The 25,023-nt window shown below is 51.6% G+C and overlaps 12 protein-coding genes across 12 annotated transcripts; 7 read left to right on the top strand and 5 right to left on the bottom strand.

Moving 5' to 3' along the window:
• Positions 1-1,019: 1,019 nt before the first annotated feature.
• On the top strand, positions 1,020-1,820 carry CLAFUR5_10115 (3-oxoacyl-[acyl-carrier-protein] reductase FabG; the record flags this gene model as incomplete). The annotated part of the gene is made up of 3 exons (XM_047909263.1): positions 1,020-1,078; positions 1,132-1,236; positions 1,316-1,820. 3 exons carry the CDS (start codon positions 1,020-1,022, stop codon positions 1,818-1,820), a joined length of 669 nt encoding a protein of 222 aa, XP_047763942.1.
• A 69-nt stretch (positions 1,821-1,889) lies between these two features.
• Positions 1,890-2,666, bottom strand: CLAFUR5_10114 (uncharacterized protein; the record flags this gene model as incomplete). Its single annotated transcript, XM_047909262.1, has 4 exons — positions 1,890-2,061; positions 2,107-2,383; positions 2,428-2,583; positions 2,639-2,666. The coding sequence occupies 4 exons, from the start codon at positions 2,664-2,666 to the stop codon at positions 1,890-1,892; spliced, it is 633 nt and encodes a 210-aa protein (XP_047763943.1).
• Positions 2,667-3,682: 1,016 nt separating this feature from the next.
• Positions 3,683-4,345, top strand: CLAFUR5_10113 (uncharacterized protein; the record flags this gene model as incomplete). Its single annotated transcript, XM_047909261.1, has 3 exons — positions 3,683-3,768; positions 3,964-4,040; positions 4,089-4,345. The coding sequence occupies 3 exons, from the start codon at positions 3,683-3,685 to the stop codon at positions 4,343-4,345; spliced, it is 420 nt and encodes a 139-aa protein (XP_047763940.1).
• A 1,798-nt stretch (positions 4,346-6,143) lies between these two features.
• On the top strand, positions 6,144-6,551 carry CLAFUR5_10112 (Avr4; the record flags this gene model as incomplete). Its single annotated transcript, XM_047909260.1, has 1 exon — positions 6,144-6,551. One exon carries the CDS (start codon positions 6,144-6,146, stop codon positions 6,549-6,551), a length of 408 nt encoding a protein of 135 aa, XP_047763941.1.
• A 707-nt stretch (positions 6,552-7,258) lies between these two features.
• On the bottom strand, positions 7,259-7,798 carry CLAFUR5_10111 (uncharacterized protein; the record flags this gene model as incomplete). The annotated part of the gene is made up of 1 exon (XM_047909259.1): positions 7,259-7,798. One exon carries the CDS (start codon positions 7,796-7,798, stop codon positions 7,259-7,261), a length of 540 nt encoding a protein of 179 aa, XP_047763938.1.
• Positions 7,799-9,030: 1,232 nt separating this feature from the next.
• CLAFUR5_10110 (Putative ATP-dependent RNA helicase) lies at positions 9,031-12,891 on the bottom strand (the record flags this gene model as incomplete). Its single annotated transcript, XM_047909258.1, has 1 exon — positions 9,031-12,891. The coding sequence occupies one exon, from the start codon at positions 12,889-12,891 to the stop codon at positions 9,031-9,033; it is 3,861 nt and encodes a 1,286-aa protein (XP_047763939.1).
• Positions 12,892-13,381: 490 nt separating this feature from the next.
• CLAFUR5_10109 (uncharacterized protein) lies at positions 13,382-13,633 on the top strand (the record flags this gene model as incomplete). The annotated part of the gene is made up of 1 exon (XM_047909257.1): positions 13,382-13,633. The coding sequence occupies one exon, from the start codon at positions 13,382-13,384 to the stop codon at positions 13,631-13,633; it is 252 nt and encodes an 83-aa protein (XP_047764407.1).
• Positions 13,634-14,063: 430 nt separating this feature from the next.
• Positions 14,064-15,596, top strand: CLAFUR5_10108 (uncharacterized protein; the record flags this gene model as incomplete). Its single annotated transcript, XM_047909256.1, has 1 exon — positions 14,064-15,596. The coding sequence occupies one exon, from the start codon at positions 14,064-14,066 to the stop codon at positions 15,594-15,596; it is 1,533 nt and encodes a 510-aa protein (XP_047764406.1).
• A 64-nt stretch (positions 15,597-15,660) lies between these two features.
• Positions 15,661-16,950, bottom strand: CLAFUR5_10107 (putative tubulin--tyrosine ligase; the record flags this gene model as incomplete). The annotated part of the gene is made up of 1 exon (XM_047909255.1): positions 15,661-16,950. One exon carries the CDS (start codon positions 16,948-16,950, stop codon positions 15,661-15,663), a length of 1,290 nt encoding a protein of 429 aa, XP_047764403.1.
• A 1,160-nt stretch (positions 16,951-18,110) lies between these two features.
• Positions 18,111-18,849, top strand: CLAFUR5_10106 (uncharacterized protein; the record flags this gene model as incomplete). The annotated part of the gene is made up of 2 exons (XM_047909254.1): positions 18,111-18,696; positions 18,749-18,849. 2 exons carry the CDS (start codon positions 18,111-18,113, stop codon positions 18,847-18,849), a joined length of 687 nt encoding a protein of 228 aa, XP_047764402.1.
• A 571-nt stretch (positions 18,850-19,420) lies between these two features.
• CLAFUR5_10105 (uncharacterized protein) lies at positions 19,421-20,333 on the top strand (the record flags this gene model as incomplete). Its single annotated transcript, XM_047909253.1, has 2 exons — positions 19,421-20,030; positions 20,089-20,333. 2 exons carry the CDS (start codon positions 19,421-19,423, stop codon positions 20,331-20,333), a joined length of 855 nt encoding a protein of 284 aa, XP_047764405.1.
• Positions 20,334-23,843: 3,510 nt separating this feature from the next.
• Positions 23,844-24,637, bottom strand: CLAFUR5_10104 (uncharacterized protein; the record flags this gene model as incomplete). The annotated part of the gene is made up of 3 exons (XM_047909252.1): positions 23,844-24,253; positions 24,314-24,555; positions 24,603-24,637. The coding sequence occupies 3 exons, from the start codon at positions 24,635-24,637 to the stop codon at positions 23,844-23,846; spliced, it is 687 nt and encodes a 228-aa protein (XP_047764404.1).
• Between the last annotated feature and the right edge of the window lie 386 nt (positions 24,638-25,023).

Genomic DNA, 25,023 nt, shown 5'->3' with positions numbered 1-25,023 from the left:
GTTAGCGAGCCCTAATAGAAGATCTAGACGTTATCGAGAAGTAGTTCTTACTTATACGTAATATAAAGGAGAAGTATAGTATCCTTAACTAGGATACCTATAACTTTAACGAGATAGGATTTATAATAGGTGTTATTACGTCTTAGAGCGTCGTTACGGGTTTAGAAAGGCGTAGTAGAAAGATAAAGGTCGTTCAACAGGGTAATAGAGAGGGAGTAGAGAGATAGCGTATTAGATAGCTCTTATACGAAGCGAGATTAGTAAGCTACGTAAGTCTAACGAGGCCCTTATATAGCGGAAAGTATAAAAGCGCAAGTACATTTAGTCTAGATAGTCTCTAACCTTCAATAAGGCGTCGTAATTGATACCTCTAGAGGATACTAGGAGGTAGGAAGTAAGTAGAGAGTCGCTAGATAGTGTCCGGCTAGTACTAAGGCTACGACGCTATAAGCGATATAGCGAGTTAGGGCATAACGTACGTACCTATTAAGTAGACTCGCTAGATAGCGAAGAATCTAAAGAGGAATTGTCCTCCTAGTAACGATTCTATAGGATGTCGTCGTGTTAAGATACCGTCGTAATTAAAGTAGAAGTAGTATAGTTCTTAGTAAAAGTAGCCCGCTCGGTAGTATAGCCCGCTCGGTAGTAAAGCACGTTATATATATCCTAATATATCTATAGAAACTACTAGTAGAGCTAGAATCTACTAAATATTACTATTTTTATTACCTAGGTAATTACTTAAGTAATAGAATCTCTAAGTAACGTAATAAGGTAATCGTAGTAGAATTTCTACGTAATCGTAATTATAACGTAAAGCTTGGCATCGTACTTTACGTTACGCTACGGAATCGTAACGTAATCTAAGTAATTACGAAGGTTTGCTCATCTGTATATGTTTGTACTCCACCTTTGCCAAGCTTGTCCGTGCTCCCTCCCGCATTGTAGGTTCACTAACATCTCCCACGTTTCATGTCCTAAGGTTGACTTACCTCCCGTCGAATACGCCCTTTCCAGTCATGCCTGTCCATAACGACATCAGTGGCCGGCAGGCTCTCATTACCGGTGCCTCTGGGGGGTAGGTAGGCTGTCCCTTGGCTGCCATATCAGGGCAATGCTAAACGGAAACAGCATTGGTGCCGCATGTGCTCGAGACCTTTTCGCGCAAGGCACATCGTTAGCCTTGACGTACTCAGCCAACAAAGCTCCTGTCGACCAGTTAGCAGATGAGCTCCGGTCGAATGCCAATGGCAGGAAGATCACAGTGCACAGAGCTGATATGGCATCAGACAGCGACTTGAACAAGCTTTATGAGGACATCAAGTCCTGACATCCTAGTCGCAAATGCTGGCTACGGTAAACGGACGTCGGACAATTTGGACATCGACATCGAGGAATGGGACTACACCATCAACGTGAACCTTCGTGCAAGCTTCATTCTGACCAAGCTTGCCGTAGCCCACATGAAGGAGAAGAATTGGGGCAGAATTGTCTATATCTCGTCGATAGCAGCTGGTGGGACCTCCATCAACGGATGCCACTACTCAGCTTCGAAAGCGGGTGTCCAAGGACTTTCGAAGAATCTCGCCATCAAGCTTGCGAAAAACGGCATCACCTGTAACGATGTGGCGCCCGCTATGATCACCGGGACTGGGATGATTCCAGACGAGGAGTTCTTGAAGGGCACGCCTGGTGATGTCAAGAACATTCCTGTTGGTCGAGCAGGTACGACGCAGGAATGTGCAAACGTCGTCACTATGCTATGCAAGACTGGCTACATGACCGGACAGAGCATATTGATATCTGGAGGCTTGAAGTGAGACTTGACTGAGAGTCGACACAGATACATAAAGCATACATTGAGTAGAGTCTTCGTGATGGATGTTACCTCAGATCCAACCTGGATTGCACAACGCTGGGGCTTTACCAACCCATTTCCTTTCTTCCAGCTCCTGCAAAAGCCCTACTGCGATACTCTTCCTACTGAGCAGGAGACCCGCCTCGCTCTGGATCATGCCCGCACAAACAGGCTTAGCCTCGCCATTGGTCAACCACGGCACTCTGTCCCCAGTCAGTCAAGCCCACTAACCTGCATCATAGACCTACCTAAACATTGTCCATTCAACCTCATCAAGCGGCAGGGCGAACACAGCCCTACCCATACCCGTGATCTCTTTGTACGCATCACCAACCAATGTCTTGAGAAGCCAAACCATGAGATACCATTTCAACGAGAATTGGTCCTCCGGAACCTGAACAGAGGGCGTGCCGCAAATCAACAAACGTCGGATCCCTGATCCAGAAGTTTTGCGAACAGCTGGGAAGAGCTTGTCCTCGTAGAAGCGAGTGACGGGCTGGTTCTGACTACCACTGGCCACCGGCCCTGCGAACGACACCAATATACGGTGGCGCCGCTGTTCAACGCACTGCCCAGTGCGACATCGTCATCGAAAGTGCCTTGTATGATATCGAGGTCGCCATGCTGCTGGATCTCGATTGGAACTTTCGCAGGGGTTCGAACGTATAGTGTCAGTTTATGGTTGCTCTTCAATGCTGCTTCGACAAAGGCGATGCCTGAAGGGCCTGGAAGCGTGTCAGCATGAGCGCCTGACATATATTAACAAAGTGTCTTACTGACCAGTTGCGCCGATGACAAGTATATGCATATCGAATAGCTCTTCATCCAGAACATTGATCGCTACTCACGCCTTCTTATGTTGCTTTTGTGCTGTTCGTGTCTGACATGTCTCCAACAGTGAGCATCAGCCTGCATGGAACATGTTCATTGCTTCTTTATTTCGGATCCAATAGGACGGTCGATGCCCGTCTTGGCTACTCGGAACGGAGCCGTCGACATATATATGCTATGTTTGTGCCCGTATGCTCTCGGTGATATGTGCTGTCGCCGGCTGAGCAGCGACACGTTCGGCCGATTTGTCATCTGGTGTCGGCGAACTTGAAGCGACGTTACACACGAATCTCGACTTGCTCCGAACAACAAAGGAAGATGAGAGCACACCTTCATCGTCGCGAATACGACAGCCATGGCAGGCTGGGAGGTAGGAAGTCTTGCTCATTTTGTTACCGTCAGCGCACGCCAAAGACGGTGACTTCTTCTGCTGATAGAGTCAGAGTTGCTGTTTCCTCAGAGGCCGCCATGGGTCGGATTTCCCAAGCAGGAAACGCCACCTCTGACATGGACGGTTCATGCCACTCCATATCGATGCCATCACTCAAGAAGCTCCTGAGAAGTGCAGCGATATCGCCAAGGACATTATACCACAACACGTGCTCGAACACATCCAATGGTGAGAGCAAGCACGTGATCCCCAAGCAGAAGTGAGGGATTAGGTCGCCAACTCGCTTACAAGTCTTCCCCATGTGCTGCACGATCCCACCTGACACCACACTCTCACTAAGGTTAGATAATCCGCATCAAAACTTGACTGGTGTCACCTGGACAACAGTTGGCTTTGGTTAAGCTGTGCGCCAGGTGGGACTGTGCGGAAGGCTTCTACTGAACCTTCTCCGCCAATGACGCCTTCCTGACCGCCCAAGGACCAGCCGCGTCCCAGCCGCCTTCTTCGCGAGCTCCCCTCGAGTTTCCTGGTCAGCTCCTGCTTTGCTTTCCTCCCCTTTCACTTTTTCACTTCAACCATTGCACACTCTTATTCGGGCAACCATGACTACACGCGGCAAGAGAAAGGCGGAGGACGAGGTGGAGGAGCTCCAGGAGCTGCCTGAGGACGATAGCGCTGAGGAGGAAGAGTAAGTTGACGTCACTCAGGAGGCATGCCATTGTGTTGTCGCATTGGCATGGCTTTGGTCGCATGTCGGTCGCGAGATGCTGTATGGACGGTATTGATCGATCCGATCGATACTGGTGCTCATATTGCGTCGTTTCGATCGATCAATAGAGCGATTGAAACGATTCCAATGGCAGGTCTAACCTCTATCCTTCAGATACCAGTCAGACGAAGAAGAGTACGATGAAGAAGGCGACGACGATGACGATGACGAGGAAGCTCCAGAGGCTCCACGTAAGTCGCCCTGATCGCAATGTCAGGACCCATACTCACGACCTCCAGCGCCAAAGAAGGCCAGGAGAACCAAAGAGCCAGCCCCTGCCGACGACGACGACGAAGAGGGCGACGACGATGACGATGCAGACGACCAAGAGCTCGACGGTGAGGAAGAGGCCGCAGGCGACGACGACGGCGACGAAGATGCCGATGATACCGCGAAGTCGGGTGGCCCAGCTGCGGCTGCAAAGAAGAATGTCGGCGGTGCTGTGCCGAAAGAGGATGATCTTAAGGAGGTTAACGATGCTGAGGATGAGGACTAATGTTTTTGTATGATCATAAGGGTTGATGAGGTGGTACATATGTGATATGATACACTATTGCTGTTGCGGCGAGGCGCAGAACAAGTCTTGATGTGAAAAGTCCATATTCCAGCATTGTGTTTGGAATGATCAAGGTCCTCCGCCGATTCAGGTTGTCTGCACACTCTCTGTCCAAATATACATCGTTGCTGGCTTTTGCTGGTCTGTGTTGAGCTCAGCTGCTAATGCTCATCGTTGGTATCGTGATTCCCCGGCTTCCCTACCTGGGAGCGATCTTACACTTAACAAGTCGCAATGACTAGATAACGCCCATTAGACTTTCCACCGACCGTGTGTATCTGCCTATCTCTATCCGTGTGAATCTATGAAGTCCTGCGCCAAACTTTGTCCATCCAGAGCAAAAAGCCGGAATTCACTCCAGACTTCATACGATAGCAACGATAACACTACCATGCATCCCAAAGCAAAAGAGCAGTCTCCTGACACGATACACAGCTGTGCAAGTGCATAAGTAGTGCTCATGCCAAGCCTCAGAACAAAAAGTTGAAGTTCCCGATCCGGACGAGGCTGCAACATTCATACACATTCCCAACACCTATGCCACAGCAAAAGGAAGACCATATGCAGCAGGTTAATGCCCACTACTGGAATCGAACCAGTGATCTTGTCATTACGAAGAGATTACGAGTGACACGCTTGTGGCGGCGTTAGGTCGTGATCTAGGGTGAAAGTTGAGGACAGCATGCTTACCTGTACCACTAAGCCAAGCGGGCGATACTGCAACGCAGATGAGTCAGCAAGGCGGTAGATACAATATGTAGCTACGCAAAAGCGGTGAGAAAAGAGGCCACAAAAATGGACTGATGTGGCGAGCTGGACTTGGGCCGGCAATACAGAACTTCTGCTCCGTAACATGCTTACACCATTGCAAGTTTGCGACTACAGGATTACATTCTGCTCTGTATGCCAAGTGCTGTAGCATGTTCTACGCATTTGGGTTCTATCGTTGTCGTTACCAACGATTGGGCTCTACAAAATCTCGACTATGGACCAAGTCTTGGCATTTCACGAGAGCTTGGTACATGCGGAGAAAAAGCACCCACGTGCCACCTAACCGACTTCACAGCTCACAACTTACACTGCATTGCAACAACATCTTGCCATCATACTTGATCTTTGCTATCCTACGGAACCTACCACTTCCCCGATCCCTCGCTAGCCGACCGAGCCCTATTATCTGCCGCCTAATTTGATCGAACTTTAATATACATTGCGCCTCGAAAGCCTCTAGCATCTATCTTTTTCGCGTACTCGAGCCGGCAACGAGTAGGAGAGGGGCCCTTACGAGGCAGGGGTATGCTCCCCGCCGATATGCCCTCCCCGAGGCTCAACGGCAACGTGCAGGATAGTCGACATTTAATGCACTTTAATTAGGATTTAACAAGGCAACTAGGGACCGGTCGGCTAGCTAGGGATCGGGGAAGTGTCGAGGTTCTACGGAATGGCACAGCTTCAATGCGTAGTGGCCAATTCCAATTTCTATGACCTAGACCAACAGCAGTACTATGACCATGAACCCGGCACGGCGACCACGGTAGGTCTGTACACGAGCCACAATAAGGCATGCTTTTTACAGGTTGCAAGGGAAAACGAAATTGGACATACGCAGGTCCAAAATAGCTCAGGAAGAGATTCAGGACATAATTTAAGCAGATCGCGACCTTCGACACGATCCCAAATCGCACTACTCAACGATCACACGACCTAGCGACTACAAGCACTCAAGGCATCCACAGCGATGCACTACACAACCCTCCTCCTAAGCACTCTCCTAGTCGGCACAGCCCTCGCCCAACCCACAAATCCTCCTGCGAAGACTCCCAAGAAGGCCCCCAAAACTCAACCATACAACCCATGCAAGCCCCAAGAAGTCATCGACACCAAGTGTATGGGTCCCAAGGATTGTCTCTACCCGAACCCCGACAGTTGTACAACCTACATACAGTGTGTACCGCTCGACGAAGTTGGCAATGCGAAGCCTGTGGTTAAGCCATGTCCAAAAGGACTGCAGTGGAACGATAACGTTGGCAAGAAGTGGTGCGACTATCCAAACCTGAGTACGTGTCCGGTAAAGACGCCGCAACCGAAGCCGAAGAAGGGAGGTGTCGGAGGGAAGAAGGCGTCGGTTGGACATCCTGGCTATTGAGTCGGACAAGAAAGGGGATAACGCAGTGTAAGGGACGTGGATAGATGGACGATGGGGCTGCTCTGACATCTATGTCTATTGTTTATACAACACATGAATTATGTACAATTAGTAAGGACCAGCAAGGTGAAATAACTGCGAACAAGATAGCGCTCAGCCGATATGCGGTACATTCCATGACCCAGTTCGTTGCGAGATGCTCCTGGCTGCATATACAACAGACGTCGAACCATTTCCGCTGTCAGCGCGAACCTAGCCAAGAAATACAGCATCGCTGTACACCAGAAGCACGAAGTCGCCGCACTATGACCTCCAGATCGTCGCAGGGTAAGGTAAAACGGCAGGAGGATTGGTCCGGCGCCTGTCGCTGTGATGCTCGCTATACGCCAGACCCAGAGATCGATAGTCGTTGGAAAGTACCAGTCCCAAGCCAGCAGATGCATGACTCCGATAGGAGCACTGGCCAAGATGAATAGGACGAGCCCACAGCGTCTTCTCTTCCTCAGTTCCGGACTTCCAGAAGTTTCCTGGCGATGCGATCTTCTGTGATGCCGGATGACGGAAGCTTTCGTCCTGAGCGGAGTGACTTATCGGCGCTGCATCGATATCGGCTCGTAGTGCGAGGTCACTCGTTTCTTTTGCTAATGATCAGCTGATTCTCCATGCTCCGGACGTTGTAGTTCCAGGTTGCGATGAGCGTGGGAGTCTCAACTGCCTTCGGCTTTGGCCATAAACAGAAGTAGGTAATGGCTGACTGCATAACCAGCAACGCTCGCTACGGCAAGCTCGAGCTGAGTGATAGGCAGATGTAATGCGAAGCGCATGAAGAACTCGACATCGAAATACGCAATCTGCATGACTGCGAGCAGCTTCGTGTGGTTGTTGTCCTTTGATTTGTCCTTTATTTCAGCTTTACTTGCAGGTGGCTCCGACGCAATGAGCTGGCGTTGAATGGCCAAGGGAACCAGCTTTCCAGTGACGGTCAAGTACCGAGTGTCTCGCTCTTCTGACATGTCTTTGACCACGAAACCGCCCATGTTGGCGTAGAGCATATGTGTCAGCGTCCAAGGCTCCTCAACCATGGCCACGTGCTTTGATCCTTGGTGTCTATCGCGGTTGTCCGAATTTGGACTTTGGGCACGGCCTTGATAGTTGGATGATCCCGGAGACAAACTCCTCTGTTGCCAATCATGGCCATGCGAGCCCGGTAATCCTGGTGGTACCAGGTTTTGCTGCGATTCAGCCATCTCTATGCTGTTATCACCGCGCCGAAACTCTTTCAGCCATGTTCGTGCATCCCAAAGACCTCGTATGCGGTATGCCGTCCACTAGGATAAAATCTGGAGCTATGATCACCACCAGCGACCATGCGAAAGTGAGAAGCATTTGGCGGCAAGGTATCTGCGACTTCTTCCGACGCGATGAGACGTTGAGGTGGAGAACTTGATACGTGCAGACGTAAAGGGTAAATAGGCATGTCCAGGCTAGTCCAAGAGTCGATCTGATACATATCAGGTAGCTGGACGAATTGGAACTGTGTCGTCTCTCGGTGTGTACATCTCGTGGGATGGATACAGAGGCCCGCTAGTGCAGTGTCTGGTAGGGTTAAGCCTATGAGTAGCCAGACCGCAAGACTGGATTGCTTCGACATTGGCTTTGTGTTATACTTGTGCAGGTGACTGACGTCCTAGTGGTGTTCGATAGCCAGTCCAGTCCAGTGGAGCCAGTGATGACTTTCGACGGGTGAATGGCCAGGATATTGACTCCAGAGAGTTTGACGGTGGCGCGACTTTGTCCGTTATTTGAGGATCATCCAGCCTGAGGCGTTGAGGCTCAACGCCATGCACAATGTGACCCCGCCACGAGAGCGCCATGTGCTAATGGTATTCCAAGTCTGCCAGCCTTGCAACGACTCGCCCTCTTGCACGGCATCAGAGGCCGAAGGGGCTCATTCTAAATTTGCCATACATGACTAGCACCCGAACTGCGCCGCTCCATGTAATGGACAGCCTTGTGTGCAAAATATAGGTCGTGGGCAGGGAGAGTCACTGAGAAGGCTGGCCGTTGGTGATGCAACTTCTGTATTGTTGTTGCTCGCCGCCACCGGAATTTTGATGATGGTGTCCAGGTGCAATTGCAGCTTCAAGCTATCTTCAGGGAACATGCAGGCACGGCCGGGTAGCTCATGCAGGCGTTCACGCATGTCACCCGTTATGGTCGGCCCAGTCCGAACACGGGCGGCCCTCGAGCAGAAGGCTTGCTGCGCCAGACAATCCTGAACCGCGTCGCATAGCTCATCAACTATGGTTACAGCACGCTCACGATACAGCTGTACCTCGAACCAAGATGCTCTATGAGACAAGTCTGCGCGTTGACGACAGATATGCGACCAACACGTCCTAAGCTCGAGCCATCCGGCGTAAGGTCGTCCTGTCGACTGTCGATGTATTCGCCCACGATTTGGAGCCCTCATGACTACCTACATATACAAACTAGCAGTAGCACAAATATCCCTCTTAATCAGCTCCTGACACGTCTGCATCTTCGTGAACAGCGTCGGATCTCCAATAATCCTCGCCGCATTCTTGACCTCCCTACACGTCTCATCCAACCTCGTGATGACCCTCACAATCGTGCCCTCCAGCACATCCGTCAAGTCCGTGATCCGACTAAACGGCATACCTCTCGCCCATTCATACACCACTTCCACCAGTCCAAACCGCGGCCGGGACACGAAATCATTGGAGTCGTCAGACGAGAGGATGACTTGATGTAAGATTTGGTAGTGGTTGACTTTCTCAGCAATCTTGACGATCGTCTCTTGGCCTTTCTCGAGGGCGGTGGTCATGGTCGGTGTCATTTCTGTCTTTTCCTGGAAGACGAAGGAGGAGAGGAGTGCGACGATTTCTTCGGGTTCGTAGTCTGCTAGGACGTTCTCGAGGACGAGTTCGGTCAAGACGAGCTCGTCTGCGGAGTGGATCTCACAGGCGACCTTGCCCTTTAGCTCGACACGGGATTGATCATCGATGAAGCCGAGGTCTTTAAGGACGCTGATGCGTTGCTGGTAGTCGGGGAGGAGTTGGAGGTTTTGATCGGACATGAGTTGACGGATGGAGTCGATTTTGTCCTTGATGACCCATTGATCGTGGGCCATGGCGAAGTGCTTGGGAAAGTTGTCGCAGTGAATGCAAGCGCGCTCCTGAGCTTCTCTCGCCGCTTTGCTGCGGGTATCGAGAAGTGTTCTGATGTCCATCTCCTTGAGCCACTTGTAGTAGTCAAGCTCGTTCCAGCTTGACGAGGTCCATGATGAGCATGTTTCTAGGAGCTCTTTCTTGACATCGGCGAGGGCATCTTTGTCCTTCTGGAGCACAGCTGCAAGGTCCATCTGAATGTGTGACCCTGTCAGCGCTTCCACATCGTCCAATGGCACGGTGGTGGTGCGTAATTGCATGTCGTTCTCCGTCTGCGGAAGTGGTACGAAACGTCTTCTGAACCGAGGCAGGTATGGTAAGAAGTCTGGGTCCTGGCGTTTGCGTGGATTACGAGAGATCACTTCGAGGAGCTGGACCGTTGGTGGCGATCCTTTTGTCACACCGTCTCGGAGGATGATGCCAGCCGTTCGAACATCGTTCTTGCCACGAAAAACGACCAAGCGCTTGGCCTGAATCAGGCGACGACCGACTGGAGTAGCAAGCATAGACAGATGGAGGCTGGCCGTGAGCCGCTGATACTCAACGCTGGCTTCGTGACACGCATCAATGTCTTGATCGCAGATGTCGCACTGCTGTCGCACGACCTTGTCTAGATCAGCTTCGGAGACCTTAATCTGCTTCTCATGCTCTGGTAGTAGTGCTTGTGTGGCATTCTCGGAGAAAGATCGCTTGATCATCTCCTCGATCTTCAGCGCCTCTACACGAAGCAGATTCAGAATCATGTTATATGTCAGACGGAACTGCGACCGGAGCTTGGTCGGCTGTCCAAGCATCATCTGCCTCAGACGGCCCGCTGGCGGCGCTTCATCTGCTCCGGGCGACACGATGATAACGTAGCCGACCGAATCCAGACCTCTGCGACCAGCTCGACCGGCCATCTGAGTATACTCGCCTGGCAGCAGGTCTCGGAACTGCTTGTTGTCGTACTTGCGGAAGCCAGAGAAAATGACAGTCCTGGTCGGCAGATTGAGACCCATGGCGAACGTCTCCGTGGCGAAAAGTACCTTCACCAGTGTCTTTGCAAAGAGAATCTCGACGCACTCTTTCACGATCGGCAGGAGACCGCCATGATGGACGGCAATGCCTCTACTGAGTAGCTCACGGATGCGGCGAATTTGTGGTAGCGTCCTGTCATCCGGCTTCAGTCGCGTCAAAGACTTCTCCAAAATCATGTGTACAGCGCTCTTCTCGGCAGCAGTGTTGAAGTCAAGGTTTGACAAAGCGTCGGCGTTTTCTTCACAGCGCTTCTTTGAGAAGACGAAGATAGTGCATGGAAGCATGTCTTCTTTACGCAGATGCTGGACCAGATGCACCCAGATGTTACGGTCTTGAGCAGCTGTGGTTCGGCCTCCACCACGACCTGTCCGAGCGATGTTCCCTTGCCCTCGAGTCGCGGGCTGACCTCTGCCTCGTTGCTGTGGGCCGCCTCGCTGATTGCCGCCTCCGCGCTGCTGACCCCCTCGACCATTTTGCTGACCACGACCACCGCGACCACCACGACCGGCTGCGACAGCGGCTTCTTCTTTCTCCTTGGCTTTCTTCTCAGCTTCGATGACTTTGTCGCGGCCAGTGAGAGCATCATTAGCATCCTTCCAGCCTTTCTCGATAAAATGCTTGCTGGCGTCCACGATCTTGAACATCTTCTTGTCGGCCCAGAGGTAATGTTCAAGCGGCACAGGGCGCTTGGGTGTAGAGATGACATAGATGTCCTTCTTCTTCGTCCGTCCGACCCAAGAAGCGAACTCGTATGTGTTCGGCACTGTCGCCGACAAGCAGATCAGCGTGACGTGCTCTGGTAACATGATGATGACCTCTTCCCAAACGACTCCACGCTCAGAGTCGTTGACATAGTGCACCTCATCAAATATGACAAACTCCACATCCCGAATCAGATCGGCTCCTCGATAGAGCATGCTGCGAAGAATCTCGGTCGTCATGATGAGACAGCTCGCTTCGGGTCTTATCTGCACGTCTCCGGTCAGGATACCCACATCGTCGAACTCGGTCCGGAAGTCTCTGAACTTCTGATTGCTGAGTGCTTTGATAGGTGATGTGTAGATGGCTTTCGTCATGTGCTTGGCTGCCAGAGCAATGGCATACTCAGCAACGACAGTCTTGCCGGCAGATGTGTGAGCTGCAACGAACACCGAATCGCCATTCTCGAGGTGATACACTGCTTCTTTCTGAAATGTGTCGAGCTCGAATGGCCAGTCTCGAGCCATCTCTGGCACGAGTTCCCTAAAGTTCGTGACGTCGCGATTGACGTCAACCATATGTGCCCATTCTCTGCCACCATGCTTGTTGCGTGCCATCGCCAGAGGTCCGTGTGCGGCAAGGGCCGGGAACTCGAGCGGAAGTAGGTCGTCAATGTCTTCCTCGCCTTCACCTTCCTCGCTGTCGTCAGCTTCACCGTCCTCCTTGGGCAGTGGCACACCATTTGATTGTGGGTGCTGGTCATCGGTCTCCTCATCGAGGACTTCCTCCACTTCCTTTGCACTCTCGTCATCCTGCTTCGGCTTGTCAGGTACTCGAAGTCCACGCTTGAAGCCTGGAGGCACTTCCAGGAGACCGCCTCCAGCAGCAAAGTTTATGACCTTGCTCAGCTTGCTAGACTTTCGAACACCATTCGCCTCGTTTTGCTGGAAGAGTTCGTCTTCATACGCGGCTGTAGCTTCGACCGCATCGAGACCGCCAGGCGCAAAAGGGTAGAAACCTGCTGCGCCTCTCACGAACTCCGCTCGACTCGCTGGTTTTCTGCGTAGTGAAGTCGAGTTCTTCGCTGTAGCACTGTTCGCGGGCACAGTGACTTCTTTGTAGCCCGTCGCTCGGCCCTCAAGCCCCTCTCTGGTAAATCGAATAATGGTCCTGGTCTGTGTTGGTCCAAGGGCGAACAGCTCGTTGTAATTGGTAGGAGCGTCCCATCTCTGCTGCAGCCGGTCCAGCCATTCTGGACTGAAGGATGTCGAAGGCGTCAGAAAGTCTGCCCCCAACTTCTTCTTGACATCATCGGGCGACTTGCGAAGGCGTTTGCGTGGTTTGACCTGGTCCAGCAGGTCGTCTATATCATCGTCGACGCTTTGAGACGCGAGTGTCAGCTTCTGCAGCGCTTGAGGCAGAGTGTCCGCCATCTAGACCGAGCAAGATGTCTGCTTTGTGTCGGCCATGTCAAAGATGCATGGGGTGTGTTTTTGGAAGTTGACCTTTAGACCTGCATGTTGTAGTCTTGTACATGTGCCCCTCGACTTTCGCCGCCGAGACTTGCCTGGCACAACCCAGATCTAGCCTCTTTCACCTCGACGTCCACGGCTATCTTTCACTGGCATTCACCTACCTTCAATGTACTGCGACTCCTTAGAGAGCCACAGATCACCGCCTGAGGCCTGGCCTGTCATAGGATATAGTCTCCTGCGACAGAGGATGACATCGCTCTGCCAATCCATCGCGATCGTGCTCCAGCCAAGGATCACAACCTCGCAGTGCAGTGGTCGTATCGACTAACAAGCAGACACATCTCAATCACAGTGACCAGCCCATCGGACATCGACACCATGGCAGAACAGACAACCACCAGTAGCGACCGTCGATGCCGTCGCCCTACCTCCAAGACTGGTCAAGGCAATGTGTGACCGACACCCATTCGATCAAAGAGTTGAGGATATCATGCGTGGTGCCGATGGCATGAGTGTGACAGAAGAGCATATGTACCACCCGGACAGGAGCATGTTGCCGCCTCCGCTTACGCAAGAGCAGAAGGAAGAAGCAGACAAATTCTATGAGGAGAATAAGGTCAAGATTGAGGCGAAGATGGCGAAGCGTGCGAGGGGAGCTGAAGGGATGCCCGGTCGTAGTCAGGGCAGACTACAACCTTGAGCCCATGCCACAACGCCGGTAGACGAACGACCGCCACTGGTGGAACAGAGGCGCTTCCCGAGAAGAAGTAGACTCCACGATCTGCAGAGGGATATTGATCTGGAACGAGTAGATGTGGGCACGCCATCTACTTGCGTCTAGTTGTCTTTCCCACCATTCTTGAGTCTTCTGTTGCGCCTGGTCATTCTTTTTGACCAGAGTTCAGCCTGAAGGCGACACACTATGCCGGAATTGCGGAATCCTCCTCGAGGCGCAGGCTGGGCTAATGGAATTCCTGGTCACTGTCGTGGAGCTGACCCTTGAAGGTGCCAATTTGGACACTCCTTCTTGCACGCGCTGGACCGAGATGTGCAGAGACGGATTTCGAGCTACAGGCGATGTTGCACAGTGGTCACCCTACAGCAATCAGCCGTTCTCGTCCCCTCCAGCAATGAACATCGATGCTTTCATCGCCACGGTGCAGTCGCGTCTTGACCATGCGTCTGATCATCTCGCCTTGATGCAGGTAGATCCTGTCTACGCCCGCCGATACATTCGCCTACTCTTTCAGGGCGAGGCTTACAAATCAGTCCCACGCACAACGGCATGGCAGATCGTAGACTCTACTCTCACGATGGAGCTGAAGTCGCTATACTGGTGGTTCTGCGTGCGGGAAGAAGCTGAGCTTGTGAGAGATCTCCAGCACCGCTTCAAAGACCAAATCGATCCAGGGTCGCCGCTACCCCCTAAGTATGACCATGCCCTCTCTGCTCTCGAAGTCGTGCTTGTCAACTTCATGAACATCCGCTGTGATATGTGTCGGAATCAGATTGAGCAGCGTCCAGGATTCTCGAAATACTATCGCTGGGAGGAAATAGGACCTCGGAAGCTAGAAGTGACTCGTGTTAATCCTGAACCGTTGCCCAACAGGTTTTTCACGGACCCACTGTACTGGTATCTGATAAATCTGTGCGCGCCACCCGACGGGAGAGGCTGTATTGACCATGCCAGGTTATTTGCATACCTGGAGCATCATCTTGCCACTGCATCGCAGGAAGAACGAACAAGGGTCGATCAAACAGTAATTGACTGGTTTTCGGAAATAGCTGTCAACCATCAGCTGCTCCTGACCCTTCGATTGAGCCGACCACAAAACCACATCGGGTTTACCGACAAGCTATTGAAAACCGAGAAGGGGCGTGTCTGGCGGAACAAGTTATTGGAGGCTGGAAACGTGCACCTCACCAGCGCACGCCCACTGCTTCTCAAGCGTTTCTACGAGACAGCCCCACCCCAGGGTCGTCGAGACACAGCTTGGCTGAAGCAGTATGACGAGGTCTCTGTCAATCTCGCAACATACTGGTCGGCTATACGAGGACCGAGTAAACATTTCGAGGAGCCTGATGTAGCACATTTCATACGTGCCGACCTTGATCCATCGCATATTGCGCAAGTCAATGCACAAAGGCAAACAGTACTTGACGAAATCGAATCAAGGCTCACGATTCCAAAACACGTCAATACTGTTCAACTACCTTTGGCGACCGAACGTGCCAAGCTCGAGCTCGTGCAGACCAGTGTCAAGACAAAGACACGGCCAGAAAAGCAGACCGATGCAAGCGAAATTGACCCACCAACCTCAGAGTTGGAGTCCATGTCTCTGCCGGACGACCGGCCGACTGCCGTCGTACGAACCTCGAAGCGAGCCGTCGAGGTTTTCAACAAGATGTTCGCTACGGATGTCGAGGACGCTACTCAGGGCTGCGAGTGGGATGCTTTCGTGCACGCCATGCGTGACCGTGGCTTCACTGCTCGTGACAGTGCCGGATCCGCTGTCGTGTTTGAGCTACCGGAAAGCGGTAGAATCGTTTTCCATAAGCCGCATCCAACGCCTAAGATTGACCCCATCACGTTGCGGGCGATGCGAAAGAGGTTGCATAAGTGGTTCGGCTTTGGGAGGGAGAGTTTTGTCCTTGGTGCCTAGGAGTGCACCCCTAATGACAAGTAGGTCAACCTAGTAGTGACCAACGAGAATGTTGAAGTACCTCTCATCGCCTCCCAAGGTCAATATCCAAAACCCTCTCCATCTTCGTCGTAGAAACATCCCCCTCCACCCCAAAAAACGGCTTCACGCCCACCTCCACCACATCCCCCATCAGATCCAGCACCAAATCCTTCAACTCCCCACCCGTCTGCGCAAAGTCCGGAAACGCATTCACTTCAAGCATCCACGTTGTCCCTTTCGCATCAACCATGAAATCCAGCCCAAAAATCTCAAACGCATTTGGCAAAGGCTGGAAATGGATCCCCATACTCCTCGCAGCAGCTTCGAAGACTTCGCCGGTGATGGAGCAGATTTGTTGGAAGACGTCTTCTCGCCAGTCTTTGCTGTCGATGCCTTCGATATGAGAGGGAAGGGACCAGAAGGCGTGGACACTGCCTTCGCGCTCGCCGGTTTGGAGACATGTATTTGTCAAATGTGCTGAGAGGTCGTCGTTTGGTGCTGAGACTGAGGATGGAAGGGTGTAGGGTTGTCCGGCGAAGAGGGCGAGCATTGGTTTGCTTACGTAGACTTGCAGCGCGCCTACGGCGAGGACGTAGGTGCGGATGTGGAACTTTCGACCTGCTGAGGGGTGGGGTTGTGGTAAGAGGAGAGGGTTGGAGATGTAGGGTTGTGCGACGAAGTGGCGGAGTTGGGAGGTTATTACGCCGTTGCCTTCGTCTTTGTCAGTCGTGGAGGGGTTCATGTCTTGCTGAGAGGTAGCATCGTCGTCTTCATCGTCGGATGGTGGATCCCATTCCTCGAAGATGGTTTGGAGTTCTTCCTCAGAACTGAAGAGTCTGATCCCTTGACCGCGGTCACTCATGCCAGGTTTCAGTATCCACCATTCCCTCTGGTCGGAGTCTTCGTCGAGAGCTTCATTCCTAGTCCAACTCTCCTTCAACTCGAAGGCCTCGACTAAGGCATCATCCAGAAACTCCGCATAATCCACTTCGAACTCGACACTGGGCTTGACGTGATCTTTCAGCAAGCTGTTGGCATGCTTAGTCAGCCAATGCGAAATTGTCGTTGACAAGTAGTGCTTCCTGATAAGAGCCTTCCTGATCACATAGCTATTCGCCAGACTTGTTGTAGAGTTCTCAATGAGGTGGTCGAAGTCTATGCTTTCGTATTGCCGCCATTGCAAGAGTCTGTCAGCCGGGGATGGCAGCTGTGAGAGATCCTTGATGAGAATCAGCAGCTCTGCTGGTAGTCTTGCCCGAATAGCAGATAGTAGTAACGGCTGGACATAGGCATCCTCGTAGTCGATGATGGCATGTATCGTGTGGTCTGCCATTGTGGTCTCTTTCTCTGATCTAGGCCGAATGCTGGAAAACGATTGACATGTGCAAACTCTTGTTTGGGAGCCACGATCTCGCTTAGCCGGTAGATGCACCTTCTCGGATAATTACAATTCCAGGTCGCTGTACCACAAAATGTTGTTCTGCTGCTGCTCCTGCAGATGATGTTGCGAATGAGACTTTGTGAGTGGATCTTTTCGGCCTCGGCAAGTACGTTCATTGGCCGGGGTAGAGTCGGTGTCCGCACTCCTTTCTCTTCGCAACCACATCTTGCACTTCAAACCACGACGCCTACCGGAACATTTGGCCTGCTCTTACGCGACAAGCGCCCACTGGTTGGTCCTGTCGTATGAGTACGAGCTGAGAACGCCGGCGATCACATCGTCACGCCGCCTGTCGCGTCTTGTCGCTTCCTGGGGGAGGACAACAAGAACAACGCCTTCAATGTATTGCCGGGGGACCGACTCCTTGCAAGAGGCCGACGTGTGCGGTCACACTGGACAGACTTGACGATGCTACTGACGCTCTCGACTCCCTACGCTGCCGAGCGCTGCACCCTGCCGGTTGATTAACCCGGATGCCAACGACCGTCTACCGGATACCAAACTTCTCATGTCGCGCCAGGGGATAGTTCAGAGCATTACATTTCATGTCAAGCGGCAGCGACTCCACAACATCGACAACATCAATACTGTTTGCAGATCCCAATCACCTGAACCACGACAACACTTGCCCAGCGGCAGCGTTGATACAACCACATTGCAAAGTTCATACACCCACAGCTGCGATAACAGGCGACGCCGCTGCAACATGCATCGGATCTCATCTACACGTGTCTGAGCCCAGCCGTCAATCAAGTCTGCTTTATTGACTTGCGTCTGCAAAATAATGACAGTGATGGGGGTCGATCACAGTTGGAGCACCTTGTCTCTGTCTGCCGCTGGTTGAGAAGGAGTCGCAATCTATGGTCTCCCTACTGCGGACTCCACTCCTATAGTGGCGACACCCATTGTAAGACTCCGTATAAGAACTTCTCCCTCCTCGTCTCCAGTGCGTTCTCATCAGCATCACTCCGCAGGACTTCCAACTACTTACACTCGCTTTTCCTTGCAAACAACAACGACAGTCTTTCCCTCACCAACAAACATCAGTCAAAATGCAGTTCACCACTTTCGTCCTTCTCGCTGTCGCTGCGGCCACCGCCTCTGCCCAGGCTCCTCAGGCCTACTACGGCCAGGGTGCAAAGTCCGCCCAGGTCCACACCTTCGAGACCCGCAAGGCCGTGCCCACCAGGGTCGCTGAGGTCTACGGCGAGCACGAGCAGGAGAGGGTCACAAAGACCAAGGTCTACCACGCCCTTGTCACCGAGGAGGCGCAGCACCACGGCGAGGAGCACAAGGCCGCACCATACAAGGCTTACAAGGTGTACTCTGTCGCCAGCTCCTACTCTGCGCAACCTAGAGCCACCCATGCGGCTGAGCACTACGGAGAGGGGAAGAAGGCCGATCACTATGCCGAGCCAGCCAAGGCTGTCCACGCCGACCCACACCACGTCGACCCAGTAAAGGCCCGCCCAACCATGGCTGCAACAGAGATGAAGCAGCCAGAGAAGGAGGCACCATCCACCGTTTGCGCCAAGGGTAGCGAGATCTCTTGCTGCACCACTGACAGCTCTAACTCTGGGGCGCTCGGCAATGTTCTCGGTGGCAGCTGCCTTCTCCAGAACCTCTCGCTTCTGTCTTGTAAGTGGCCATGTCGGAGATGATGATGCCAGTTGCTAATATTTCTGTCTAGCCCTCAACTCCAACTGCGCTGCTGCCAACACTTTCTGCTGCCCAACCACACAGGAAGGTACGCTCAACATCAACTTGAGCTGTATCCCGATCAGCTTGTAAGCTGCGATGTTCAGCAGATGGGCTCCACTATCTTGGCTCGGCAATGCAAAATACAACAGTGTAATAATGGTAGATACGAACGGCATGGGCTGGTGAAGTTCTATCCTTACGGTGTATAGATATGAAGAAATGATGCAGGGGGCACAATGGGCTCAGTGGTTTCGATGATCATCATCTCACAGTTCTTCGCCGCTTCGCCGTACTCCAAGCTACATTGCCTCCTTGTTAACATTCAACTTCCAATCATCGGGGTGACAATGCTTTACACCCTTACAAACGAAGTCTCTCTTCCTCGACATCATAAATATGAAGGAATGATACAGACGCAAGCAATTATCCGTTGGCAACCCCATCATTCAAGCACAACTTTGACAGTATCAACAGGAAACCCATTTGCAACACTGAGCTCCGCCTCTTTGAGCCTTCCTTCTCGGCTTACTTCTGGTACTCTCTGGAGTCTGCAAGTCTTGCCAGGCAGCAAACGTGGAGACAAAGACGTGAAACAGCGTCGCCACATGTAGTGCCCACCTCTGCGCCCACGTCCACAACACACCACTCTTCATCGAAACCAATGGAGGAACCCACCCTTGAGCACCAACCAGACCCAAGCGTTGCCAGTGACGAACCGATCGCAGAGGCGATCGACATACCAACAGTCGACATCGACCCACAAGGCGATGTCTTCCTCATCTGCGGCAGCATCACCAAGAAGAGGCTCCGCGTGTATTCACCTGTCATGTCTCTGGCCTCAGACATGTTCAAAGCCATGTTCAAGCCCCAATTTCAAGAAGGCATCACGCTGGCCAGCACCAACACAGTCGAGATTCCTCTGCCGGATGATGACCCTGACGCTATGGAGTCAGTCTGCAACGTATTCCATCTGCGTAACAAGGAAGCTCAGATCATGGACAATGGCGCCGGACATATGTCTGCTCGACAGTTGCTGACCATAGCCATGCTTTGCGACAAGTATCAATGTCAAGTGGCAGTGGCTGCTGCAGCGACCTGCTGGCTACCATCTTGTGACATCGAGAAGAGTTCCGACCTCCATATGCTCATCAATGCAGCTTCTCTTTTCCGCATCGATACAGCGTTTCGCGAATTGGGCAAGCTTGTGATCGAAGGACCGGTCAGACATATTGATGTTGAAGAGGAAGAACACATTCTGGTCGATGTCATCGGTATGCTATACTGCAGATTACGCAGTGCACGGTAACCAAAAGCTAACACAACTACTAGAACAGCTCATCGGACGTCGACGAATGCTCAACGACGACATCATCGACTTCATCGAGAGGCGACTTGACAACATCATGACCAGGCGGGAGGAACGTAGTCGAAAGGGCAACCTCAAGCACATCTGCAATACATGTTCCAGAGCAGGTGCTAGCTCAGCGATGAGGCAGGCCCGACAGACAAGCCAACCTATGGCATCGAGCTTGCCCTTGCACCCTCGCAAAGAGAGGTTCATGTTGCTGTTTTAGAATTGGCAGCGATTCCATGACTTGGAGACAGTTCATCAGACACCTGACGAAATCTTCTCCTTGGGAGTCGCAAGCATTGTGAACACTGAGATCAAATTCGGGATCCAGCTCAAGCATGGCCCGACTTACTCTCAACTATGAACAAGGCTACTACGCCGGTTTAAGCCGACTTGCAGTGTCTGATCGTCCTGCTGCCTGATATTCAAAAGTTCGCCCCTGCATGTGATGTGCCAAGGTCTCTAGCCATGGCAGCTGAAGACAGCGGGAAGAATGCATGTGACTTGTGGGGCGGTAATGTGGCATCCCTCCAATTCCGTTCCTATCCAGGATTGCTATCACGATGCAAGCGCTTGTCATGAGACAGGAAAGATTGCAAGGCCCCGGTGAGGCCGCCAGAAGTATGGGGTCCGGATCCTCCGAGGACCATCGAGAGACTCGTCCAGTTCATTTGCACAGCAGCTCAAATCCAGCTGTATCTGTTGAGAGTGGTCGCATTCTCAAGCTGCTTCATGTTGACCACTGCGATGGCTGCCAGAAAAAGGTATATCCCCATCATGATCAGCTCAGTGAGTGAATTGGTATGGTATCCTATTGGTTAATACTGGTTGACACGCGGTCGTTGGTAGGTACGGTATCGCCGTCGTCGCTAGTGGTAGTGGTATGGTATTCTCACCTCACTGGCACCGGTAACCAGATCCAAATGAGGTATCCACTGCGCTCCAGTCGGATGGCTATCCGCAGTGGGTCACCACCAAAATAGCATGTTGCCGGAGTCGCGTAAATACGCGTGTTGTGTGTGTTCTCGTACCTCTCTTTCTTATTATCTATTCACCTCACTGCCGCCAATATGCCAGCCTTTCGATGGCCATTCACCTTGCCTTCGAAGAACACCACGAAGGTGACTCTATGCCTCAAGAACCCCAAGTTCGACGCTGAATTGCGGCTCGACGAGTTCAATATCGATGGTGTTGCGCACACGCGCAAGAACGCCGTCCAGCAGCTGAAGAAAGGGCGTACGAAGACCTCTCCAATATAGGCCTATAGAGAGGCGTTAGTGCGTAATAGCGATCTAAGAGAGGTGTATTACTGCTACAACTATGAGCTCGAGAATAGGCCGCAATCGCTGCCTACGATAAACGGCAATCAAGGTCCACTTGTCCATCTTTAGAGCCATTAGATGAACAAGCGTGGTGAGCCTATTGCCGTTGTTAAAGAGCCTAAAGAGAGCTCGCAGTCGCAGACCTTCATCAACTTCACCCTAGTTCGAAAGTTCGATAAATTTAAGCGCCTACTTATCCGGTGGATTGTGTATTGTTATATAGCCTTCCGTATAGTGGAGAACATCTACTTTCGAGAGCTAGTATCTTGCTTATCATCTAAGATCGGTATACACCTACCGAAGGCTAGTGCTACGATTCGAAAGTGGGTTATCTATGAACACGAGAATTGGAAGGCTTAGCTAGTGGTGGAGCTGCTGCATGCCCTTAGCGATATTCACATCTCTTTCGACGTCTAGACCTCGCCTAACTATTACTCTATCGTGAGTGCTTATAGCTATTACATCTACCGTAGCGGCAAGCGTTGTACTAAGCTCTTAGCCTTCAGAAGACTACGTAGTGACTATATAGGCGAGAATATCGCATCAGCCCTATAGGAGATGTTCTAGGAGTACCGGCTCTTAGGCAAGATCGGATTCTTTGTCGCGGATAATACCACTAACAACGACACGGCGATTGAGGTCCTGCTACAACGGATGTATCTAGAGATAAAGGCCCATTATCGTAAGGGCCGCCGCCTTCGTTGTTTCGGTCATATCGCTAATCTCTACGCCAAATCGCTACTCCTAGGAGAAGGCTCGGGAAGGGCGCTTAAGGAGCTCGAATTAGATATCGAACGCGGCGCTATTGACGCAGTATACGAGTTCTGGTTGAAGCGAGGAGCGGTTAGCAAGCTGTACAATATAATAAGGTGGATTAGGGCCTTAACACAGAGGTTGGATAAGTTCTCGGAGGTAGTAGGTAGTAAAGGATTAGAGGAATTCGATAAGCTGAAGGTGAGTAGGATCTTGTACGTGATAACGCTAAGGCTTATCCAAGCTTATCTATTGGCTTTCGGCCGCTCCTAAACGCCTCCGACGTTCTGCCGGCGGCACTTCGTAACTTTGAACATCTCCCTAAAAACACCTCCTAGCTAACCTATTATCTTATAGCTCATTCAAGACAACTCCACACGATAGAACAGCTTCTATTACATAATCGGACGAGCGCTTACTATCAAGGAACGTGTCGACACGTTTTATATACGACACCGCGACGATACGACTATCCGAAAGAACATACTCTCCCCGAACGATTGGGCCCAGCTAGATTCCCTCTACAACACCCTCTAGGTCTTCGAGATAGGCACGATAGATACGTAGGGCGAGAAGAAGCACCTATACGACTAGTATCCGACTCTATGCTTCGTGCTTAATACACTCGATAGGTACAAAGAGCAATTTAAAGAGGAAGCAAGGAATAACGACTCCTACGAATATCTCTCCGCGTGTTACGCTATAAGCTGGTCTAAGGCCGAGAAGTACTTCGGACTCGCAAGATCAGATGCCTGTCTATTACGCCGCTGTAATACTCAATCCTATCTTGAAGTAGGAGTGGTTTAAAGACATGTGGGCGGCCGGCACTAAAGAGCAGCAGAATTGGATCAATACTACCCTCGCGCAAGTGCAAGAGCTCTGGACAGACTTCTATAAGCCAGCCGATCAGATGGCTATAACACCTACTAAAGAGCCGGCGTCTAAGAAGCGTAAGAATAAGAAGGGCAAGGCACTAGCGGCATCTCAATCTCAGCCTTCACAACCGGTTATTATTAAGGACAATAACGACCTTCGAAGCGTGCTTAACAACAAGTACAAGCGGCGGAGGGTTAACGAGCTTCTTACACCTACTGTCAAGCGTGACTCGCTTGAGAAGTACCTGGCTAGTACTTGTGAGATTAATCCACAAGCTAACAAGTCTGCTGAGCAGATCAAGGCCGACAATATAGCTCTATACGATGCCCTTGGATACTGGTACCGACACCGTGAGATAGAGCCGGAGCTAGCGAGGTTTGCGTTCGATACACTCGCTATTCCGCTTATGTCGGACTCTCCAGAGCGCTCCTTCAGCTCAGGCCGTGATATGATTACATACAAACGCTTAAACCTTACAGACACTATCATTGAAGCCTGTAGCTGTCTACGTAGCTGGTACGGAGCACCAGGTAGTGACGATGTGGACGATGAGGTGGCTATCGAGAATGACTATAAGGACAACTTCTTCACACGAGCTATAGAGCCTGGACCGGAGGTTGTAGTGACAGCAAGCAGCAGCAGCGGCAGCAACACCTTGTGAAGATACAGACCTTCCTAATTAGGAAAGTGGTCACCAACTGGTATGTATTGGTAGGCTTACTCAGCTATAGGTTATTGGTATGGTATGGACAAGATGAGTACCGGTAACCATACCAATACACTCACTGGATCAGCTGGAGGAGGCTGGACGCTTCAACATCTAACACTGAGCTCCCAGACCCCTCTATCTCCGTACCCATCCACTTCTTTCTCCACTCCCTCCACTGGTCTCCTAATGCCACCGATTGCTCCATGTGTTTCAGTGCTGGTTCCATTGATCGTCTCTCCTCTGCCGTGACACAGAGCATGTGGCCCTTCAGATAAGAGATTTGCTTGCGTTTTTCCTCGTCACATGCGTCTAAACGCGCCAACATGGCCAGGAAGGAGTCGTTAAGGTAATCCTCGTCGTAGTCGTATAGTTCATAGTCTGGCTCGTCCTCGTTGTAGTAAAGTTTGTAAAGTGGCTCATCGACGCGCTCTCGGAAGTGGGTGGTCAGTCCGCAGATCAGCTGCGTCTCCTCATAACTCAGTACTAAGACCCCAGACACATCAGCTGTATATCCCCGGATGTATCTAAAACATCATCACATACCTTCTCGACCCTTGTGCAGCTCCGAATCCCGCTTCAACAGCCGAGCCGCTCGCATAGCATTTCTATACTCCTGCACATCACGCCATCTCTTGAAACCCGACGAGGCACTACGAGTGCGGATGGCAAGATGAGCAAGCTTGTTGGCGTTTTTGATGAGGTGATGCTTCGTATCGTCGCTTATACCGTCGGCTTGGTGGACTTCCTCAAGTGCAGCTCTATACGCGACTCGGAACTGCTCACGGCTGTAGGGTGTCAGCACATTTCCTCACAGGTCATGGGGAGCTATTACGTGATCGCGTTCAGGAGATATCGCAACATGAACATGATTCTGGAGAGTGTTGTGGTGGTAGCGTCTATGAAGCGGTGTTCTGCAAGGTCCTTGGTGTGAGGTTGCAACACGAGGTGTGTTGCACGAGTGGAAGAGGATGATGCACAAGATTTGTCTGGAGATCAAGAGAAGTTCACTACGTAAGCTGCTCGCTCTCTGTCACATGCCAACTCACTGGGGGCCGTCTGCTTTCACATGGTGTAGAATTGTGTTTTCCTTGCCATTGACTGTCACTCCTTGTGGTCTTTCTGATGTGCTTTTGTGGTCGGTTACATTAGCAGCAATCTGAATCATAAGACTAGTTGAAATGAAGTGCCACGCAGCTGAGTGTGAAGCCGGCTGCTCCACACCGACCCCTGTCGACCTGATCTCACTTGACGTG

This window comes from Fulvia fulva, chromosome 7, assembly GCF_020509005.1.
Source record: "Fulvia fulva chromosome 7, complete sequence".
NCBI lineage: Eukaryota > Fungi > Ascomycota > Dothideomycetes > Mycosphaerellales > Mycosphaerellaceae > Fulvia > Fulvia fulva.
Note: the sequence above shows the minus strand (reverse complement) of the source record. Positions and strands in the feature narration are given on the sequence as shown.